This window comes from Zootoca vivipara, chromosome Z2 (genome assembly GCF_965207765.1).
Source record: "Zootoca vivipara chromosome Z2, rZooViv2.hap1.1, whole genome shotgun sequence".
Taxonomy (NCBI): Eukaryota; Metazoa; Chordata; class Lepidosauria; order Squamata; family Lacertidae; genus Zootoca; species Zootoca vivipara.
In genome coordinates this window covers 27,425,470-27,446,063 of record NC_142585.1, presented here as the reverse complement: position 1 = coordinate 27,446,063, position 20,594 = coordinate 27,425,470, and the positions used below count along the sequence as shown (strand labels likewise).

Sequence of the window (20,594 nt, the reverse complement as noted above, 5' to 3'; positions counted from 1 at the left end):
TCCCAGTAGTGATGTATGGAAGTGAGAGCTGGACCATAAAGAAGGCTGATCGCCGAAGAATTGATGCTTTTGAATTATGGTGCTGGAGGAGACTCTTGAGAGTCCCATGGACTGCAAGAAGATCAAACCTATCCATTCTTAAGGAAATCAGCCCTGAGTGCTCACTGGAAGGACAGATCGTGAAGCTGAGGCTCCAATTCTTTGGCCACCTCATGAGAAGAGAAGACTCCCTGGAAAAGACCCTGATGTTGGGAAAGATGGAGGGCACTAGGAGAAGGCGACGACAGAGGACGAGATGGTTGGACAGTGTTCTCGAAGCTACGAACATGAGTTTGACCAAACTGCGGGAGGCAGTGCAAGACAGGAGTGCCTGGTGTGCTATGGTCCATGGGGTCATGAAGAGTCGGACACGACTAAACGACTAAACAACAACATCAGATCATTTTGGTTAAGGGGAAGCATAAAAAATAGTTTGAAGAACTAGCAAATTACACTATGGGTATTAAATGCTGCTACTCTACCTGCCCCACCACTGCTTGCTGCTTGCCCTACCCCAGAGATAGGGGACCAGATGTTGGTGGTCTTTTAAAACTCCTCTCTGACTACTGCCCATGCTGGTTGGGGTTCATGGGAGTTGTGAACCCAACAATGCCTGGAGGGCCATGAATTCCCCAGCCTTGATCTACTCCTGAACCATCTCCTCTGGCTCATCCAAGTCCTATCTGCTACCCAAGATCCTCTTGGCTGGAGAGGACACAACTTTAACTGTGTGCAGTGACATAGCGTGGTTTGCCAGTGCCAGGGGCTACACAGAGGGTGGGAAATGGAGCATGCATGTACATTCAACTAACTACCTCACTGCGTCTGAGTCACCCAGGAGATCACAGTCACAGAGATAAGAACTGGATTTGTCTGGAGAGGTGGCTTCCTGGTTCGCATGGAGAAGCCGCTTTGCACCCAAAGCAACCACGCCTGTGCCCCCTCCCCAGCACTATGCCACTGGCAGTGTGACATTCTGCATGCAAAGCATGTGTCCAGCCCTTGAATCGTAACCACTGATTCATAGGAAGTTACTTTATGCCGAGTCAAACCACCTAGCCCAGTACTGTCTGCTTGGGGAACATTTTTTGCTTCTGCTATCTGAGATCACATTCTGAATGGAGAAATCAAGGGTCTCCCAAACACACAACACAGGCTCTGCCCTTTCCCAAAACATTTTCTTAAAAGCTTTATTTCCTTATTTATAATTTGTCTTCCGCTTTTCATTTGAAAATAAATCCCAGAGCAAATGGCAAAAAAACATGAAATAAAAACCCCATAACAACTACCAAGAAACCATCTATATGCAAAAATGGCAAAATATTCTTGTGTTAGAGGGGGCCTACCAGTTCTACCCTCCTGGGTGAATCAAAGCAAAGTTCCTGGTTCCAAAGAGGCTTTCAAGCCATTCAAGCAAACAATTCTGCTTCAATCATTCATGCCAAACCTGAAAAGGTCAGGAGTAGGGGTATGAGCAACTTTTCTTTAAAAAAAATTAGAAGTTCTTTTCTTCTTTTTTTAAAGATAATGTTTGTTAATTTTAAGAACAATACACAAAAGACACCCATGGTAGAGACCTATTCATTCACCAGGAAAACGTTTTTGGAACAGAAATGTCTCCAACTGTTTCTGGAAACTGCAGTTAGGGGCACTTGTCATATCTCAACAGGAATGCTATGCCACAGAATACAGCACCAACACTAATAGCCCTGCTCCAGGTTACTGTAAAGGCTTCTGATAATCTTTGGAATTTGCAGGAGTAGCTCTCCTACAGAACACAGTGACCTAGTGGGTATAAAAGAGGTAAGGCTGTCTTTAATTCATGGTTTCATCTGGCCACATTTCATGGTTTCATCTGGGCACATGTGGAAACAGAACATTGGGCTGGAACAGATTTTCAGTCTGATCCACAAAGGCTTTTTAAAATGCCCCATCACTATTTCCCAATGGAAATCACATACCCTCCAACATTCTTCAGATGACAATAGGGACATCCTATTCTACATCACTATGCAGCTGTGTTTTGCTTCCTCCCCTTGCTGCTGCTGCCGCTCCCTAACTTGACCAAACGGGGCACCTCGCACAAAGAGCACCTTGAACCTGGCAGGAAACCCTTTGCACATGCGCACACCCCACCCTGCAACCCACCCCAGTGCTTCAAATGCCCAGTCAGGGCCCCCCCCCTCTCTCTGTTGCCTTTATGTCATGTCCAATCAGCTGCCAAGAAACCTTTTTGTTTTTTCACTCTCCCTGTTCCTGCCACTGTTCGGTTCTTGAAAGTAACAAGCAAAATATTTTTGTTGACTGCTCTAAGATTTTAAATCTTAAAAAAAAAAAAGTTAAGAAGAGTTGGGGTTAGGAGAGAAAAAGTTTGTGGGGGGAAGAGATGGAGATGAGAAAGAACTCTGTTATCCATTCTCCTCCTTATTAAATTCAGCTGCCTCTCCAGGCTTCCCCCACCTTACTTCTGGTGTCATGGCAGTGGGAACTCACAACATTGAGCAGGGTTTCCCAAACTTGGGTCTACAGCTGTTTTTAGACTACAATTCCCATCATCCCTGATCACTGGTGCTGCTAGCTAGGGATGATGCAAGTTGTAATCCAGCAATAGCTGGAGGCCCGAGTTTGGGAAACATGGGCATAGAGTTACAAAAAGTTAAAAGGGGCACCAAATTCCCTTCCCTGTTTTTATTTATACATTTTAGCTTACATCGCACACAGGGGGAGGGGGACCTGCCCATAGAAAAAAACAATGTGCATACCGCCCATCTCACAAAAAAGAAGCAGAAGGACAAGTAACCAATCTCTTTTTAAAAATAAAAACTTATGCTTATTTGAAAAGGTTTGCAGCTGGAGCATAAATATTTTTTTTATGCACATGGAAAGGGAAAGGACTCAAGATAATTGAGGCTTGCAAGCCCCAATGCAAAGTTATATGCTGTTTAAACATCACTCTCCTCCAACCGGAAGTGAGGCTTATTGAGTGGGTGGGGGAAGAAGGAGACATAGATCTAAGAAATGTGTTTGAGGGACAAACAGATCTGAACTTCTGGTAATCAACTGAAATGCTTTACGGAAGGGAAAGTTCCTTGGGAATTCGGGACCAGTGGCACTGTGAGAAGCCATGGTGACTAGAGGGTTTTCAGGGACGGTCCCAGCATTTTCAAAGCACTTGGAGGATATTAAATCATGGGTGCCATTAACAACAACAACCCTATCACTAAAAACAGGCCAAGAAGTTTCCAAAAGTCATGGATCAAAGCCTCTATTAGTCATACATGCAACGATCAGTGACCTGCATTTGGACTAGAATGTGCACCCAGAAATACAGCCAGTTCAGTGGAACTTCAAGGAGCACCGCAAGGCAGAAGCAGATCTAACACCCCCCCCCCCAGCACCATGTGGCAAAATCTGCTGCTTGAAAATCTCTCCTTGTTGGATTGGGGGCAACATCTTTCTAATTCAAATGCAAATTTTCCTCAAATATTTTTTCTGATTTCAAAGTTTGCTTCTTCCCAAGACTTTGGTTTTTCTTCCTTGCTGCCCCTATTCATTTGGAATTAAGAAACAACTCCCTGGGTAGGGCAGAGTTGCTACGTTAAACTACTTGGCATGTGGGTTGCTGTTGTTTACTGGGATGCAACAGTAGCTGGTGCAATTTAAATGCATTGGTAAGAGTGCCAGATTCTTTATTTGTGATCCCTGCATTGCAGGGGGTTGTACCAGATGACCCTTAGGGTCCCTTCCAGATCTATACAGTTATACCTCAGTTTAAGTACACCTCGGTTTGAGTATTTTCAGTTTAAGTACTCCGCGGACCCGTCTGGAAGAGATTAATCCACTGTCCATTACTTTCAATGGGAAAGTTCGCTTCAGGTTAAGTACGGACTTCCGGAACCAATTACTGTACACTCATACTTCGGGTTAAGTACGCTTCAGGTTGAGTACTCCGTGGACCCGTCTGGAACAGATTAATCCACTTTCCATTACTTTCAATGGGAAAGTTCGCTTCAGGTTAAGTACAGACTTCCGGAACCAATTGTGTACTTAAACCGAGGTACCACTGTAGTTCTATGATCTGCACCACACCAACTTCCTCACCACCTCCCCCCACCTCTCTTGGTAAGCAGAATTGGCCCAATTGTTGGGAGTGGCTCTGCCTTGCACGACTAGCTGATTCTGTTGGAACTGTCTTTCAGATCACCTGCCTGATTGTGTTCCTTCAGAACATTCCCCCAAACCCAACTTTGGTATAACTTCCTTGTTCCAAGTCCTACTGCAACTAACCCTAAGCACATATAACGGCCATGTGCATTCAGTCCCTTTCCTTGCAAGTTCATCAGGGCAGAGACCTATCCTCTTGTACTCGGTAAAGTGCTAAGCACACTGATGGTGCTATGTGAGTAAGTCAATATGCTGGTAAAAATGGTCACACCTAATATTTATATTTAAACCAGGGATAGGGAACTCCCACTGCACAGCCACTCTTGCTCCCCTCCCACTCAGCAGCTGTTCAGCAAGGACTTTAATGTTGTGCAAAAAGAGCAACTGCTGCTCCTTCATCTGCTAGAAAATCGAAGCGGGGGGAAAATGTCTTAGCAGAGACAGGTAGAATTATGTTCCTTGCAAAAATGTAAACTTTCTCCATGAATTTTGCAACTGCATGAATGGAATTTTTAGGGTGCAATTGCATTTGAAGGTTGGTGCTGTGCACCTTATTTTGCATACTTCTTCTGGAATTTGTGAGTTAATTTTGCCTTCTGCACATTCAGAACACATATAGAATGTTGGAGAGATTGTTTCCTTTTTTTTACAAACATTGGTTTTTTAAATAATCTATGGAGAAAATTGAAGGTACAATTTTGGTGGAGTTAGTAAGAGTTCAATATATGCTTCAGTTTGAATGGAGTGTGTGTGTGCGTGTGTGCGTGCATGCGTGTACATGTGTACAGATGTTTATCTGGTGCTATCCATGTTTGTATCTGGCTCCACTCAATAACTTGTTAATGGTTAATGCAGCCCTCAGCTTAAAAAGTACTCCCCAATCCTGATTTAGAGCTGTTCTGAAGTGCCCAGAAAGAACTTGTCTAACACTGACAGAAACACTAACAACAACACATTAAGGTAGGTGATACTATCCCCTTGTTGCAAAAGTGGGGAGGGAAAAGCATCAGCCTGCCTCAGGCCTCTTGTCAATTTCATGGCTCAGGAGAGGACCTGAACCAAGGAATTCCTGGCTCACAGCCCTCACTCTTAACCAATCTATCAGATCATCTGATAGCCGCAACCCATTTCTTTTTAAAAAAATGTTTAGGGGTACTCTCATTTACCTACTCATATTGAAATACCTGTACTGTCCCTCAATGAGGCCAAACGTGGATTAACAAAATGTTTAGGGGTACCCCTGTGTCCCCCCAGGAAAAAGAGCACTGGCCACAATCCTTGCAATGTGAATCAAACTACACTGATATCAGGGCACTAGATTCAGCATGAATTTCCATTTCCCTCATGCATTTTGATGACCAGACAATGCAATGAAGACAGAATAAAAACTTGCATTTACTGTACTCATAAATTATCACTGCTAACTGCAAAGGGAAGGGCCAATATTGTAGCTATTAATGGCTCAATGGTTATTTATCTCTCTCTTTTGCAAAGGCTGTGTATGGACTTTGGTAAAGGGGCTCCCTAGAAAGAGGAAGGGTATGCAACCAAGAATCCTTCAGGCTGCCCCAAACTTCTGATATGTGAAGAGGAAGCACAGAGCAACAGCTGTGATGGGAGCAACACTGTGGCCCCAGCAAATTCGTGGCTACACTCTGGGGCTTAGCCCTGAGTGCTGCCTTGAAATGCTTGGCTTGTGCGGCATGAAACACAGACTGTCCGAGCTGCATAATTGCAGGCATCAAATAATTCATCATCATCATCATCATCATTACCATCCCCATATTAAAACAGTAACAATTGTGGAAAACACAGGCATCTAAATATCGCTTGGCAAATAAATACTGATTGGTGGGACTGAATGAGACAAAGCCCAGAAAAATTAAAATGGAAAAATCTAGTCTATAAGAATTATTGAAATAATCCTCTTAGGAGCAAATCTTCAATCTTGTTCACATAGCAGGGGCACTTGATATGTCAAAACCATTTCTGTGTGCGTAGCTCAGAATACAAGTGTAGCTGCTTAGCAGCATACCTTAAAAAGAAATTTAAAAATCTGGGGTGACAAGCGATTTATTTCTTGAATTTGTATGTCACATTAGTGGAAACAACAGAGCCCTGAGCCAGCTCCACTTTGTATCTAGCATTCTTGTTCAGTCCTAAAGCCAATGTCCCACTTTACTTTACACCCACTGAAAACAAATTAACATGTGCAAATAAAACTAGGGGGATGTATGTGGCTCCCTCCAGACTCACTAACCAGAATGTATCCTTCTCTCGCTATCCATACCGTGAATTTTCCTTCCCCTTCCATAGTCGACTGTGGTTTGCAATACATTAGCACTGAGTCAAACCATACTGTGGTTAAGTAAAGCATGGTTTACTCAGAAACCACGGACTGAAGTCATACACAGTATAAGCATGTGTTTGCCAAACCTGATTAAGAAGAAACCATGGTTAATATTAACTATGGATACCTTGAGTGAGCAGTGTTACACCAGAGATTAAAACTAAGAAGCAAAGGGAAGGGGATTTTATGAGAGAGAGAGAGAGAGAGAGAGAGAGAGAGAGAGAGAGAGAGAGAGAGAGAGAGAGAGAGAGAGAGAGAGAGAGAGAGAGAGAGAGAGAGAGAGAGAGAAAGAAGAAGAAGAAGAAGAAGAAGAAGAAGAAGAAGAAGAAGAAGAAGAAGAAGAAGAAGAAGAAGAAGAAGAAGAAGAAGAAGAAGAAGAAGAAGAAGAAGAAGAAGAAGAAGAAGAAGAAGAAGAAGAAGAAGAAGAAGAAGAAGAAGAAGAAGAAGAAGAAGTGCAGAGTGCAAGATCTCAAGGCTGGCTCCCAATTTACAAAACATAGTTTGCAGGAAGTTAGCAGGGAGTCTGGGCTAGGGATGGAAGAATCTATCAATTTCAGATACTCATTTTTCCAGTCTTAAATTCAGTTTACCCCTTTTCTGCTTCTGTTTATGATTGGAGAAGAGGGAATCATAAACAAAAATGCATATGCATTTCCATGCACACTCCTAATATAAACATTTTTGTACACAATTCTGCCTATGTACACATTTTTGCAAGCCTTTTCCTCTAATGCATTTTTAATGCCACTTCCACTAATATATACACCTTCTCACACATCTCCCTAATATATGCAATTTTGTATACGTTGTTTTAATTCACAAATTGCATCATAAAATTCTTATATGCACACATTTCAAAGGACAGCTGTGTTGTTGTTTTTCATTTCTTGGTTTGCAAAATGCAAACTAGGTCAGTTTGTATTAAAACGCAAACCAAAACTAATTCCTCTCCGATCCCCATACTGGGCCTAACATAGCTCATTCCATAGTCCTTGCAATTGTAATAACCCTATTATTGTTGCTCATAAAGAAGTTTTGTGTGTGTTTTAATCTCATTTCTTTCCAGCAGGCAAATTCTCTCCTGAAGTCTTGATGACAGCATCAGAATCATTTTCACAGCTGCCTGTTAGGTGGCCCACAAAACAAAGGACATTGTGCATTCAAGGACTTGGAGCCAAAGGAAAGGAGTCATTGAACAGCAGGCACCTGCCTTCCACAGGGAACCAAAAAGATGCCCATGCAAATATATCAGAGTTATCACAACAGAAAACCCAGGAAAATAGAGTTTTCTAGATTTGCTGTTGTTCAACAGTGGGCATCCGAAAGATTACCAGAAGCATAGCTCAGTAAGAAATGCCTTCCAGGTCAGCGACAAATAGCATAATAATGCACTATGAATAATATTTCATTTTAAATAGATCAGCATTGGGAGCCTGCTCTTGGTCTGTTCCTGAAATATGACAGCAAATACAGCCTGGTCTTTTATTTACGTATTTATATTTATAAATAAGTTATAAACTATCTTTTGGCCCTCAAACGGAAACGCAGAAGCATTTACAACAAATACCTCAATACAATAAAGGTGAAGGGTAAGAGCATTGTAAAAAGCATTGGATTCTTTAAAAACTTCATTTAAAAACAGCACCAAAAGAGGACTAAACAACACTAGAGAAAAGCAGAACAACACTTATATTCCAATGAGGTACTGCCTTTCACACTCAAGGTATATAAAGTAGAATTCTTTCATTCACTACTACAGAGAAGCATCCACCTCTGGGGAGAGCAGCACAGTTTCTTCAAGATTAAACAGCAAACTCGTTCACTAAATTATGAGCACAGAATGACAGTGCCCACACTTTCCATTACATGCGGAATTTATGGTGATTTGTTTTTATTTATTATTTTTGCAAAGTAATAGCATTTCCCCCAGTAAGTCAGCGCTGTTAGGAAATGTGGGAAAATACATTTGCTGGCCTAAGTCAGATGCCAGAGGAATCTCTAGCAGGTTTATTGTGATCCTGAGGAAAGCTGAAACAAGGAGAATCTTAGTTATAAGCATTGCTATGAAAATTAAGAAATCCTGCTCACCTTAATCCCGAATATTCTCTTCATACCAGCTCAGACAGAGGAAGGCTACCTCCCAAATTTTCAACACTGTGTAGAACGGTCTCTTCGGTCCTTGTCTGCCCAAATACTGACCAGGATCAAATGCAGCTTAATCTGAGAGCTTTGGTAGCCTTACAGCTAAAGTGAAAACAGGGCTGTGGCTGACCCCTTTTAAGTAAGGAAAAAAGAGCCCAGCTGGAGGACACATTCTCATATATTTGGTTGAGTACTGAACCTAAACTATTACAGACAGGAATCAGTAAAGCTTAATGGTTTTTCTTGAGACGCTCCACCTTTTATGTTGATGAATATCTAAGTCAACAACATTTCACAAAAAACACACCCTGAATTCAAACACACTAATAATGTTCCAAAAATATCTGCTCAGTGGTGGAAGGTGCTCCCTGCACATATTTCATGCAGCTAAATTTCCTGGATTTTTTTTTTTTAAATATCCCGGAAACACCACTTTAAAAAAGCAGGAGGAAAGGCTAAATTTGAGGTATCCTAGATAAGACTAGAAATTGATGAGCCCGGATACCTAATTATCAGCCTGGTTTCCATGAGACTTTCAAACCAAAAACATGCTCAGACACATACAGAAAAATCCTGTTCATGCTTTCTCAGAAGTAAATCCCATTGATTTCAAACAGGATTCATTCCCAAATAATGGTGCACAGATTTGCAGCGGAAAAAGAAGGACAGTTGAGCTGCATTAGTAGCAACCCATCTTATGAAAACAACTGTGATGCAAACCCAGCTGAAGCCTAAGTTACACATAACTGCAGTTTGACAGGATTTCTTCCCTTCCCCCTTTCACGCATTCTATTTCTGGCATAATACAGATTGGAATCTCCTTAAGGCAGAGACTAACTTTTTCATTATGCCACATTGTAAATCTCCACACTGTATGGTGACATAACAGCAGTATGCTATTAATGGTCATGGCCTTTATCCAACTACCCTGTATTCAGAGTAGACCCTTTGAAATAAATGGACTTGTCAGTCATGACCAATTTAAGGCCATTGATTTCCAAGGGTCTACTCTGAGTTCTGAATCAGATACAGTGCTATATCCATACGGTGCAGTGGAAACAGACATTACATCCTTCTGAACAACTGGAAGCTGGCTAGCTTGAATGTAGTAAAGTGGTGATAATTATTGCATTTACCATGATGTACTAGGCCCAGGCCCAACTGCATACTACAGGATAGAGATATTACATGAAAGTGAGAGCGGGTGAATATGACCCCATATTTATCTAGAAGTATATTCATGGCACCCCATTGCACAAAACCAAGCAAAGTGCAGGTAGTTACAGAAAAAGCTCTTAGCTTCATTTTAACAACTCCATTAATGCAAACTTTAAATTAATACACAACTCTTCTTTTTTGCTTTCCATCTCACAGCACAGTTGAACCATTCTTTTTTTTTAAGGCAACCCTTGAAAGAGAGCCATTCAGTCCAAAGCAAGTCAGAAAACTTTTGAAATCTACTTGCAATTTTGCAAATAAAGATGAAACTGCTCTTTGATTCTAGTTTTCAAATAATTTTGGAAGTTTAAAAAGTTAAGTGTCATCCAAGAAGTAAAACACATACAAATCACAAGTGCCAGATCTACTGTTAGCTGCCTTAAAAAAACTTATATATAGAAGCTAGATCTCCTTGGGGCTCAGCTTAGCCAAAAACCCAGCCTTACAAATGACAAACACTAATCCAGATTTTTGTCAAGTGCCTTAGCCATGAATGCGACCTAAATCTCCGTACTTGTATTTAATATAGATCGAGCCTTCTTGCCTCTTGGGCTGCAATTCTGTATATGCCTACCTAGGAGTAAGTCACATTGAGCATAGCTGGTCCTACTCCTGAGCCAACATGTGCAGTTGCACTGCACTAATGATAAAGCTTCCTGATCACCAACGTAATGCAAGTCATCAATGAAACGAGGGATTCTCTGTTGGCCTATTTGCTTGTCCTGTGAATGCTAGAGATAATGGTGCTCAATAAAGCAGAAGGCAGTATTATTTTTAGAAATGGGTTGGGGGAGATATATGTTGCAGTACAGCTAGCATGGGAGGATTTAAAAGCAATGGACTCAACATGGAAAAGGAGGAGGGCTAAGAGAAATCCCAGTTGTCTGCGGGTTCTCTAAAATGGAAGATAAAATGCTATTCCCTCCTGACCCCCCTCTCTAAAAGGAAAGTCAGGTGTCACATGAAATCCATCTACAGTGCATCGGATGAGACGAGCAAGCCCTCTTCTGGTTTCCTCAGTAGTCTTCCTTCTAAGAGCATCTATTTTTAGGCTGGAGCATATAAATCACTGCAGTTCACACTACGGCACACCATTTCCTTAGAAAGGAATGCTAAAAAAACAGCATTATCTACTTCAACTGATCCTGGCCACCAGCATATTTTAGCCATCTGCATTGGTTTTTAAATGTCATGTGTCATTTAACTGAAGGGTATTTCATCAGGCATCTCTCAAAGCCAGCCCCCCATCACCACCATAAGAATGTGAGGGCAACCTCCTCACCTCATGGAAGCATTGCTTTGGGTCATCTAACAAAATGAGGCATTGAAGAGGTAGCATAACCTTCCAGTTTTAACAGCTAAAAATAACCACCATAAAACCCATAATCTACTGAATACAACAGGCCATTAGATCAGTCATTCAGCAGAATTACCAGCTACGTTCCAGCAACTGGCAGTATTTTTAAGTATGCTTTTAATACATCGGCTACATTCATATCCAGTTAATGGAGATGCACATTAATGTGATACCCAATTCAGCTCACAAAAAGAGACACACTGTAAATGCAACATATCGAATCAAAGCCTTTCCTCTGTGGTTTTTTTTGCTCCATGTAGAGGCATTGTTCACAATCCATTGCACACACAAGCAAAGTGCAAGCAGAAAGATGCACAAATACACCCATACATGCAGACAGGCAGACGGGCAGGCAGCATTCACCCAGAGAAATGAAGGAAAGGCATTTTCACTCAACTAGCATTCATTACATTTTGTTTAATGGACAGGACAGCACAAGACGAGACAATGAACCATAAACTATGGGTTCTAATAATTTGAAATAAATTGGGGGGTGTTTAAAAAAAAAGAAAACTTACATTGATTTTTGGCAATTTTCCTTCGGTCATTATACACAGCAGTTGGGCTGTGTACAGAATACCTGATCCAAAGAGAAATATAACCACATTATGAAAAGAGACAGGGACGGAGGAAGAGGAGGAATTAGGTTAGGCATGCAGCTGTTAACAAACGTTAGAAGAAAGCACCTCTCTGCCGGGTCCCCAACTGCCCCCTCCAGTCAGAAAGACTGGGATCCAGTTAAGCTTTCCTGCCTCTGTCTGAACTGGAAAAGAAGGGGAAAGCTCCCTAGCTACCCTTGCCCTCCACTGAAGTGGGGAGGGGGGCAGGGAAGAGAAGAAATAAATAGCTATTCAGCCTCAAATGCTCATGCAAAAAAGGTCAAAACAGACTCAGAAATATCCAGCGCTCGCCTATTTCCCCTCCCTCTTACTTGACATGTGAAATTCAGAATGAAGGGAGAGAGGGGATGGAGAAGGAGGGAGGGACGGAAGGAGGGAGGGAGGGGCTGGAAATGAAATAAAGAATTTGAAGAGAAGAATAAATAAAAATAATTTATCCTATCAGCCTGGAAGGATTCAATGTACTAGTCACCAGAAAAGCCCAATGGGTCTGGCATCAGCAGCGGTGGCATGAGAGACTGCCTCCCCCCTCCATCCAGAGGATCGGGAGGGAGGGAGGAGGGATGTGTGAATGCTCCTCTTATCTTGAAAGGATCCTGGGGCTTTAAGGTGGTGGATTACAGATCAGGAGGAAGTGTGCTTTTTATTTTTATTTTTAAAAAGTACAGTGGTGCAGGGGTTGCTATGATACAGTCAATAGCTTTATTCTTGGATATTGTAGAAAATAATGCATCTGAGACTTTTATCTATAAAGTACATGTGGTCACAGTTGCTAGGATTTCTCTCTCAGATTTGTCTATGGGGAGGGAAAATGTCATAGTTGGAGAGTTCCTATACATCCAGGAAGGGAACAGTGCTCAAATTAGGGGGGGGACATAAGGTGGAGGGGATTGATGAAATACACAAGCATCACTCCTTGACTATTGTTGACTGTACCCAGTCATCCAGTATCTGTATCGTTGACTGTATCTGTAGCTAAGGGAACCTATCATCACAAAAGATCAGAGAGGCGAGATCCCCCTCTGCCCCGTCTTGTGATTTGAACACCAGATGGAGAGGGAGCAACTTTGCAAAATTTGAGGGCTTCTGATGCCATAAAGCAAGATAGCTCAAATTTGCATAGCAGGTGGGTGACATATTGTGCAGCAGGTGTATGGAGCACCCATTTCTAGGACTACAAAGCAAAACCACACACCATTGCCTACAAAACTTATCTCTGTTCTCATAAAAATAATGACAGCTCAACATTGGGAACTTGTGGCTCTCCAGTTGTTGGGACTTCAGTTCCCATCAGCCCTAGCCAACATGCCCAATAATCAGGAATTGTGGAAGCTGGAGTCCAACAACATTTGGAGGGCACCAGGTTCTCCACCCCTATTCAAAGCTGAGAAAATACCCACTCCCTCTTTAAGGCTTATTTTGCCCATCAAGCAAACCAAGTTACCAAACCTAAAACGCAAAACTGTAGTTGCAGTTTTGTCCTGCACACACTAATGTGTGTGTAAGTCTCAGTATCTCAGTGGGTCTTTCTTTTAAGTTATATATTAAATATGTATATAATCATATAACACTACAGCTGGAAGGGACCCAACCAACACCCTGCAAACTGGGGTACAAGTAAGTACCATGGGTTGCTGGTTCTTGTTTTGTTTTTAGTACTATATCTGCACAGCTAATCACAAAGTTCAGCTTCTCTCAGAGTTCTCTGCCAACTCCAGGCAAACACACTACCAGTAGGCAGAGTATTAAAAATGGGGCTGTTTTCAAAATGTACGTTTAAAACGTATGCAGCAAGCATTTACTAATAATTCTTCACAACTGCAATCCTAGGCAGCTTTACCTGTGAATCAGTTCCATTAGACTCATTAAGTCTTTTACAGTAAACAATATTGAATTAAGGCTTTAAACCTCTTAAATCCACCCACAATTTTAACCCACTTCAAGTTTTCAATCTCCACCCCCACCCTTAAACTCCAGGTGACACAACATAATGTCTGAATCTGGCATCCACTGTTCTTTATGGGTGGGGTGGGGTGGGGTAGAGATCTAATTCTGAATTGCAGAATTCCAGACAAAATTTAGAATTCAGGCAGCTGTTGCTCTGGCAAGGAGTATCAGCATCAGCAAAATAATATGCCTGTTGCTATAAACTAACAGGCACCCCCAAATTAAAGCATCCAAAACTAACAGGCACCCCCAAATTAAAGCATCTAAAGGTACTTCGAGCTTGATTAAATGCACCTCCAAAATAATGAATAAAAAAAGCACCAGTGATGTAATCAAAATGAGTCATGAGAGCCATGCCAAAAGAAAACGGATCCTTTGCATACTAAGTGTTCACACATCCATATGCACACACATGCATAGAGCAAACTGCCAACATCTGGACATGGAGAAATCTGATTCACCCAGGTGGTGGAATTTGACAGTTGCCAAGTGCTGCCTGTAGCTATTTGTTTTGGATAAGCCGAACATCAGAGAAATAAGCAGCATTCTGAGATGCTAATAAAATCCATGTATCTTATTTCTTCCTCTTAGAACTCTTCCCCCCGCCCTTCCTGGTTCCACCATTTAGTCTTCATGCCAGATGAATGAATGAAAGACATTATTTTAACTTCATCATAACAATCTCCTCTTTCCTGGAAAGAGGCATTGGATGAGGAAAGAGAACCCTGCTAAATGATCCTGTGTTAAGGGGACACCAACTTGTGTGTCTAAATACTCAGGGAGTAAAATATTCCAAGCCAAAGTGCCTCACTGAATATTTATTTTATTTTTAAAGACCACCCACCCGAACTTGAATGCAATAACACCTGTTCCTTCTCTTAAAGCTACAAGTAAAAGAGATGGGAAGAAATCAGGAAAGCAGGAAATCCAAGCAATAGGTTATGAATAAAAAGTGATATCACAATATATTTCTATATTAACACTGGTTGTGAATGTCAGTGAATTTTTTATTCCTAAATTTGCCAAATCAACCAGAGGTAACCAGAATCACTCAGTGTTCCCACCCAATTTTATTCTTTCTTTTTTCTGTGATTTTATCAACTTGGTCATGTTTTAGTTATTTTCAAACACCGGCACTTCTACTGGTGTTTTAATTCATTTCACACACAGACACACACACACACACACACACGACAATGGATGGGCATGATGTAAGCAAATAGAGCAAGATAAAATTGCGTGCCGTTTCTTCCTGCAAATAAATAAATAAAGAGCAGGGAAGACTGCAATCAACCATATCCTTTCTATATATATCACAGCTTCAGGAGACATATGACACAAAGGTACATTTTGTACCACTTTGACTTTGTTTCATCATACCTGCATCCCTCATAACCCCCTCTGCCATGCAAAGCTATGTCTCATGGAACAATTTCATTTTCTTTTTAGGAAGACCAATGGACACCTCTTTGCCAGAGTGTCATAAAACATAATTTAGCACTTCATTCTCAAGGAAATCAATGTGAATTAAGTCACCCTAAGCTACCCATATTTGAATCTTGTTATCTAAGTGGTGGATAAAGCTTTTTTTTCCCTCTCCCCTCCCAACCCCCACTCCCCCATCCACCTTGATAGACCAAGTCACTGTGAAAACATGGCTTGAAAAAGAAAAGGGGGGGAGCATGCTTTAAAAGGAAACAAAACACCTCTTCTATTTGCTTCGCCAGTCTGCAAAGATGGGAAGCACACTAATAGCCGAAGCCCAGCTGGTTGTGCTTCTAGTGGGCTGAATGGAGCAGCTGTGAATAAGCAGTGTAAAAGCAGATCTGAAAGGGTTGAAACGGGGGCCAGAAGGTCTGAGGATTCAAATCGTACTGCCAAGGCAACCAAATAAAATAAACCTCTCCCCCACACACTCTTATTTCCCAATAGCTGACTAAAGCTTTCAATGACATTCCTTTCCTCTCAAACCTCTTAAATATATATCAGGAAAATGCAAAGCTGAATGGGCACTCTCTCCAGCCCTGCAATCTCCTTTGCAAAGGCATTTGATTCCCATTTACTTGGCACAAAGCAAGCCTTATTTTGGTATTAAGCCAAAGCATTCCAGTGTCTTTTTTCTGCTTTAAGAAGTAATAATAAATGTACATGCACACACTGTGTAAAAACTAGCAGTGAATCCATTGCTCATTAATATGATGCAAATCCACATTTCACTTTGAAATATTTATCTCCCACTGATCGTTTGCAAACAACAAGAAATATAGGCAGGAATTAATTCAGTATAGACAGAGATATGGAGCTATAGCAGCACTCTGTGTCTACCTAGATAGGTAGGCACACAGACATTGGCTTAGTGTGTGTGTATATCTATATCCATCAATATAGAATTAACTGGGCATTAAGCAGATACACTTACAGGCATACTTAATAGACAAGACATGACAAAAGATTTAGGGAGAGATAATATACCAACGTCATACAGATCACAGCGAGGCCATGTTGAATCTCAAAGCTGTTCTCCCCCCTCAGTAAAGAAATTCCTCTCTCTCTCTCTCTCTCTCTGTTATGTGTGTATAATCTCTCCCTTTCTCTCTGGATGGATTTTGTTTGTTAATTTGGAAACTTGGGATTTTTGTTTTGTTTTGTTTTGAGTTTTGCTAGTGGTATGCTGCCGCCTCCTCCTTCGCTGCCACCATCACCAACTCAGGAGCAAAAAAATAAAAGGAAAAAAGGTGGGGGGAGAAAGGGGAAGAGAGAGAGAGATCAAAAAAGGAAGGAAAAAAAACACACTCCAGAGTCCATTCAACGGGTGCCCAAGAAGAACATGAGGACGACATTGACCAGCAGGAGCACCACGATAACAGCGAACACCACCACCGTCTGAACATCCAAGGTCATGGTGCAGTGCAGAACACTGTAGTGCTCCAGATGTGGAGCTTGGAGGCTTGGAGCTGTCAACCTCTGCTCTGTGAGACTGTCCATACATCCACCATGCTATAGGAGAGGAGGGGGCAAGGGAAAGGCACCGCTTCTCTGGCTCTCTGGCTCCCTCTTTTCTCCGCTGGCTCTCTCCGCTTGCGGGGTTTTTTAGGGTGGCTGCTTTGGAGGATGATGTGGTGGTGGTGGTAGTAGAGGCTCTGTTGGGTCTGCCTGCTTGTGTGTGTGTTTGTGTGGAGGGGAGGGGGAGAGCGTGCACGCGCCTGTTGCTTTGTATATTCCTCTCTCTCTCTTTCTCTCAGCCCCTGCTGGAACCTGCGATGCAAAACAGCAGCAGTATCGCCAACTAGATGAGCGCTGGAGAAGATGCACAAGGAAGGGAGCAGGAAGGGAAGGAACCACAGAAGGGGGAGGGGAGTCTCCTCAATGCTTTCTTTTTTTCTTTCTTCGCTTGCGATTGCCGGATGTTGTTGTTGCTGCTGCTGCTGCCGCCGTCGCCGCCGCCGACTCCCGCAAAGGTCCTTCTCCTCCAGGAGCTTGCGTGTGTGTGTGGCTTCGGCTCTTGGGTAGAGTGGGGGAGCTGCCTTTGCCCGCTCAGTTCGCCAAGGCAGCGCCGAGCAGCAGAAGCCTGGCCGCGCTGGAGGGCTCTTCAAGCCGCCGCCGCTGCCGCCACTCCTGCTGCTGCTGCCGCATCTCTCGTCGCGAGGCGGACCCCCTTCGCATACGAATCAATTGCCAGGAGCCAGGCGGGCGGGCGGAGGAGAGGCGGCGCTGTCACTCAGTGGCAAGGAAGAGAAGGAAAGGGTAAAAGGAGGAGGGAGAGGAAAAACTGGAGAGGAGCAAAAGCTCCAAGCATGGAAAAGCAAAATCCAATTTCCTTCTCCTTCCTTGTTCCTTCAGAAGTTCCTTCTTCTTCCCTTTCTTCTTCCTCCTCCCTATTTATCCTTTCCCCCCTTTCCCCCTTCTTTCTTCCTTCAGACTTGACTTCCCTTCCTTCCTTCCTTCCTTCCTTCCTTCCTTCCTTCCTTCCTTCCTTCCTTCCTTCCTTCCTCTCCCCGCCCCACATTTCCTCCTTCCTTCCGCTCCTTCCTTTCCTCCTGACCTCCCTTTGTTCCGCAAGGGAAGGAGGCGGCAGTGTACTTAGGAGCAAAAGAAGAAAAAGGTATTGGATGCTATATCTGGCGGGGTAGGTCCATCTGGTCCAACATCTCAATTCCAGCGGGGCGGGAGGTGAGTAAGGCAGCCAGGTGCCTCCGGATTCCGGAAACCTCACATGCAACAGTGTACTCCTATTACTATTCCCGCATCCCAGCAGCTTGTGCTCAGAGACAGACAGCCTCTGAGTATAGAAGTACCACTTAGCTATCCTGGCTAGTAGTAGTCACTGACAGGATGTCCCTCTATGAAACAGCTTATTCTTTTTAAAAGACTTCCATCATCATCATCATCATCATTCAGTTTTGCATGATCCACTTTCAACTTTCAGCTTAGCTAGCCAGGCCCTTTCCCAGCATACTCCATTCAATTATGGTGAAAAAGTGGTGTCACATGTCCAGGCCTTCCGCTTCCTCCCAGCACCCAACCCAGCTTCATGGCAGCTGCACTTTGCACCAGTTTGCAAGTTTCCAAGCCACTTCTGTTGCCCCATGTAAAGTGCATTTATCCTAAACTCTGGTCTTAACACAACCACAAAGGTGCCACAAGAAATACAGGCATTCACTATTCAGAGGCTCCTGGGAAGCATTTGCCGACTGAGACCATCCACTGCATCTTTGCATGAGACATTGCTGAGGGTTCCCCTCCTTTCTTCCAGCCTTAGTCAGGGGTACGGTAGGTAATTCTGCCTGGTGGATTGCTATTATGGCTCAATCACAACTTCACAGCAATCTCAATTGTTGAATGTTTCTATCAATTTCTGCCTGCATTAAAACATTTGTGGTCATCATTAGGTTCACCTATTTGGCAATTAATTTGAACAATTAAAAATAATGGTAATTTGTTTTGCTTTTGATGCTTTTAAAGGCAAATGTTTCATGACATTGTATTGATATGTTGTTAACCGCTTCAGAACCCACTTTGTGAAGAAAGATGTGTTGAAATAACTAACTGAAAGGATGCATTTTTGGAATGAAAGAGTGTTGAAGAAGAGGTGGGGGTGGGGGTGGGGGAAAGAGGCACTTTTGGAAAATCGAAACAGCCAAAAGGAAAAATATGAAAACTATGCTGTCACAAATGGAACCCCAATTCTACCACCGTTCTAAATTGCCTGGGGAGCCTCCAAAATCTTGCCTCAGTCCAAAGTGATTGTGATAACAAGCACAGCAGAGTGCAAATGCACCAGCAGGAATGCTGGATTGGCACTGTTGGCACGTTTGCACCACACCAACCTTGTTGCCACAGTGTCCCTCCCTCTCTCTATCCCAATATACTGCAGGAACTCAACTGGACTGATTTCAAGTGAGCGGCACAGTCTCACCATGTCGTTTGCTGCTGTTTAAAGCCCTGATTTAGGACCAAATTAACTTAGGGGACATCTGCACCCATACAAACCTACCCATCCCTTAAAATCTATGTTGGAGGCTCAACAGTAAAAATCATTTGGCTGGTAAGTACAAGGAGCAGTGCCTTTTCTGCAATGGCCCCTCACAGACCTCTTTTGAATGAGTTCTAAAGACTGGCCCTTGGGGATTAAATGTGAGGCTGGCAGTTGATTTAGAACAATTGGGCCATGTGTCCAACACCAGTTTTAGTGTATTTCATTATGTTTATTTGCCCGCTTGTAATCAAGTTGAGCAGTTTTATTGCTACATTTTAATTATTGCTATTGATGCATTTTAGTGATTGTAAACTGCTTTGTGAGATGGTTGTTCTAAAAAGGCAACCTATAAACCTTTTAAAGCGATCAATCAAAAAAATGCAAGACCTCCCTACTTAAGACAGTCTCCTTCCAACTCATGGAGGGCAGTGAGAACAGTAATGGGCGGTGGGTAGGGTGAGGGGTTTCTAATTCAGTAGTACCTGGTGATCCACCTAATGCATATAGTTTTACTTGCAAACCAAATGCCACTGCTGCACCAACCCCAGCCAGCCACCTGCCACTTGCCTGCCTTCTTACAAGGTTGGAATAGAACTGGATGGCAGCTCCTTTCTCCTTGGCCTCAGTTTTGTCCGTTGTAGAACTCAGCAGGGGTAAGAATTGGGGCAAAACCTGAATGATTTGGCTCCATCTGTCATTGGCTCTGGCTCCACCTACAGTTGATCTCCCTACCTTCCACTCTACAAGTCCCAATGGGCACCAGCCATCACTGTAGAAGGAGCTTCTGGCATAGAAGAGCTTCATTATTTCAGTTTCAAATGGTGCAGCCCAGATGCCAGTTGACCACTTTTGAAAGGCCCAGTCCTAAAGTGTTTGCTGAACTAATGTAAACATGCTAGTCACTGATATACTGGGCTCATGCTCAACCCATGGATTCACAGCACCATGGTGTTATGTAGGCAATAAGCAATGGACATTGAATCTGTTTGCTTCCAGACAGGTGTGACTGCTGACATCATCATAGCATAGGTAAGACTATTTAGCATTAGAAGTGGCATCAGCCCTTGATTCTCTCATGCCATGCTTAAGAAGGAAGGGTTGACTCCACAACCGTGGTGTGCATGGCTGCAGTCCTGGGAGTAAGGCCTATTTAAGTCAGTGGGACTTACCAACAAGTGGTTATGCTTAGTATTCTGCTGCTAAATGGCTGGACTATTGCAGTTTTAGGAATCAGGAATCTATATTTTTAAAAGCTCTTTTTATCTTTCTCCCATCAAATAA

At 42.8% G+C, this 20,594-nt stretch overlaps 2 protein-coding genes across 8 annotated transcripts in view; both read right to left on the bottom strand.

Annotated features, from left to right (window-relative positions):
• Positions 1 to 20,594, bottom strand: part of ARHGEF9 (Cdc42 guanine nucleotide exchange factor 9) — a 338,518-nt gene that overhangs the window by 119,948 nt on the left and 197,976 nt on the right. The window contains exon 1 of one of the 7 annotated variants that reach the window (XM_088664657.1): positions 16,321 to 17,514. The exons of 5 other annotated variants lie outside the window; for them this stretch is intronic. Coding sequence is in view for 1 of the 2 variants with exons in the window: in XM_035113490.3 (XP_034969381.1) it covers positions 16,310 to 16,318 (9 nt within the window). In the remaining variant the exon portion in view is untranslated. Of the gene's footprint in view, positions 1 to 16,309; positions 17,515 to 20,594 lie in introns of those variants that run through there. One more of the 7 variants, XM_035113490.3, reaches the window with a different exon arrangement.
• LOC132591493 (uncharacterized) lies at positions 16,643 to 16,822 on the bottom strand. The gene has a single exon (XM_060270162.2). The coding sequence runs from the start codon at positions 16,820 to 16,822 to the stop codon at positions 16,643 to 16,645; it is 180 nt and encodes a 59-aa protein (XP_060126145.1).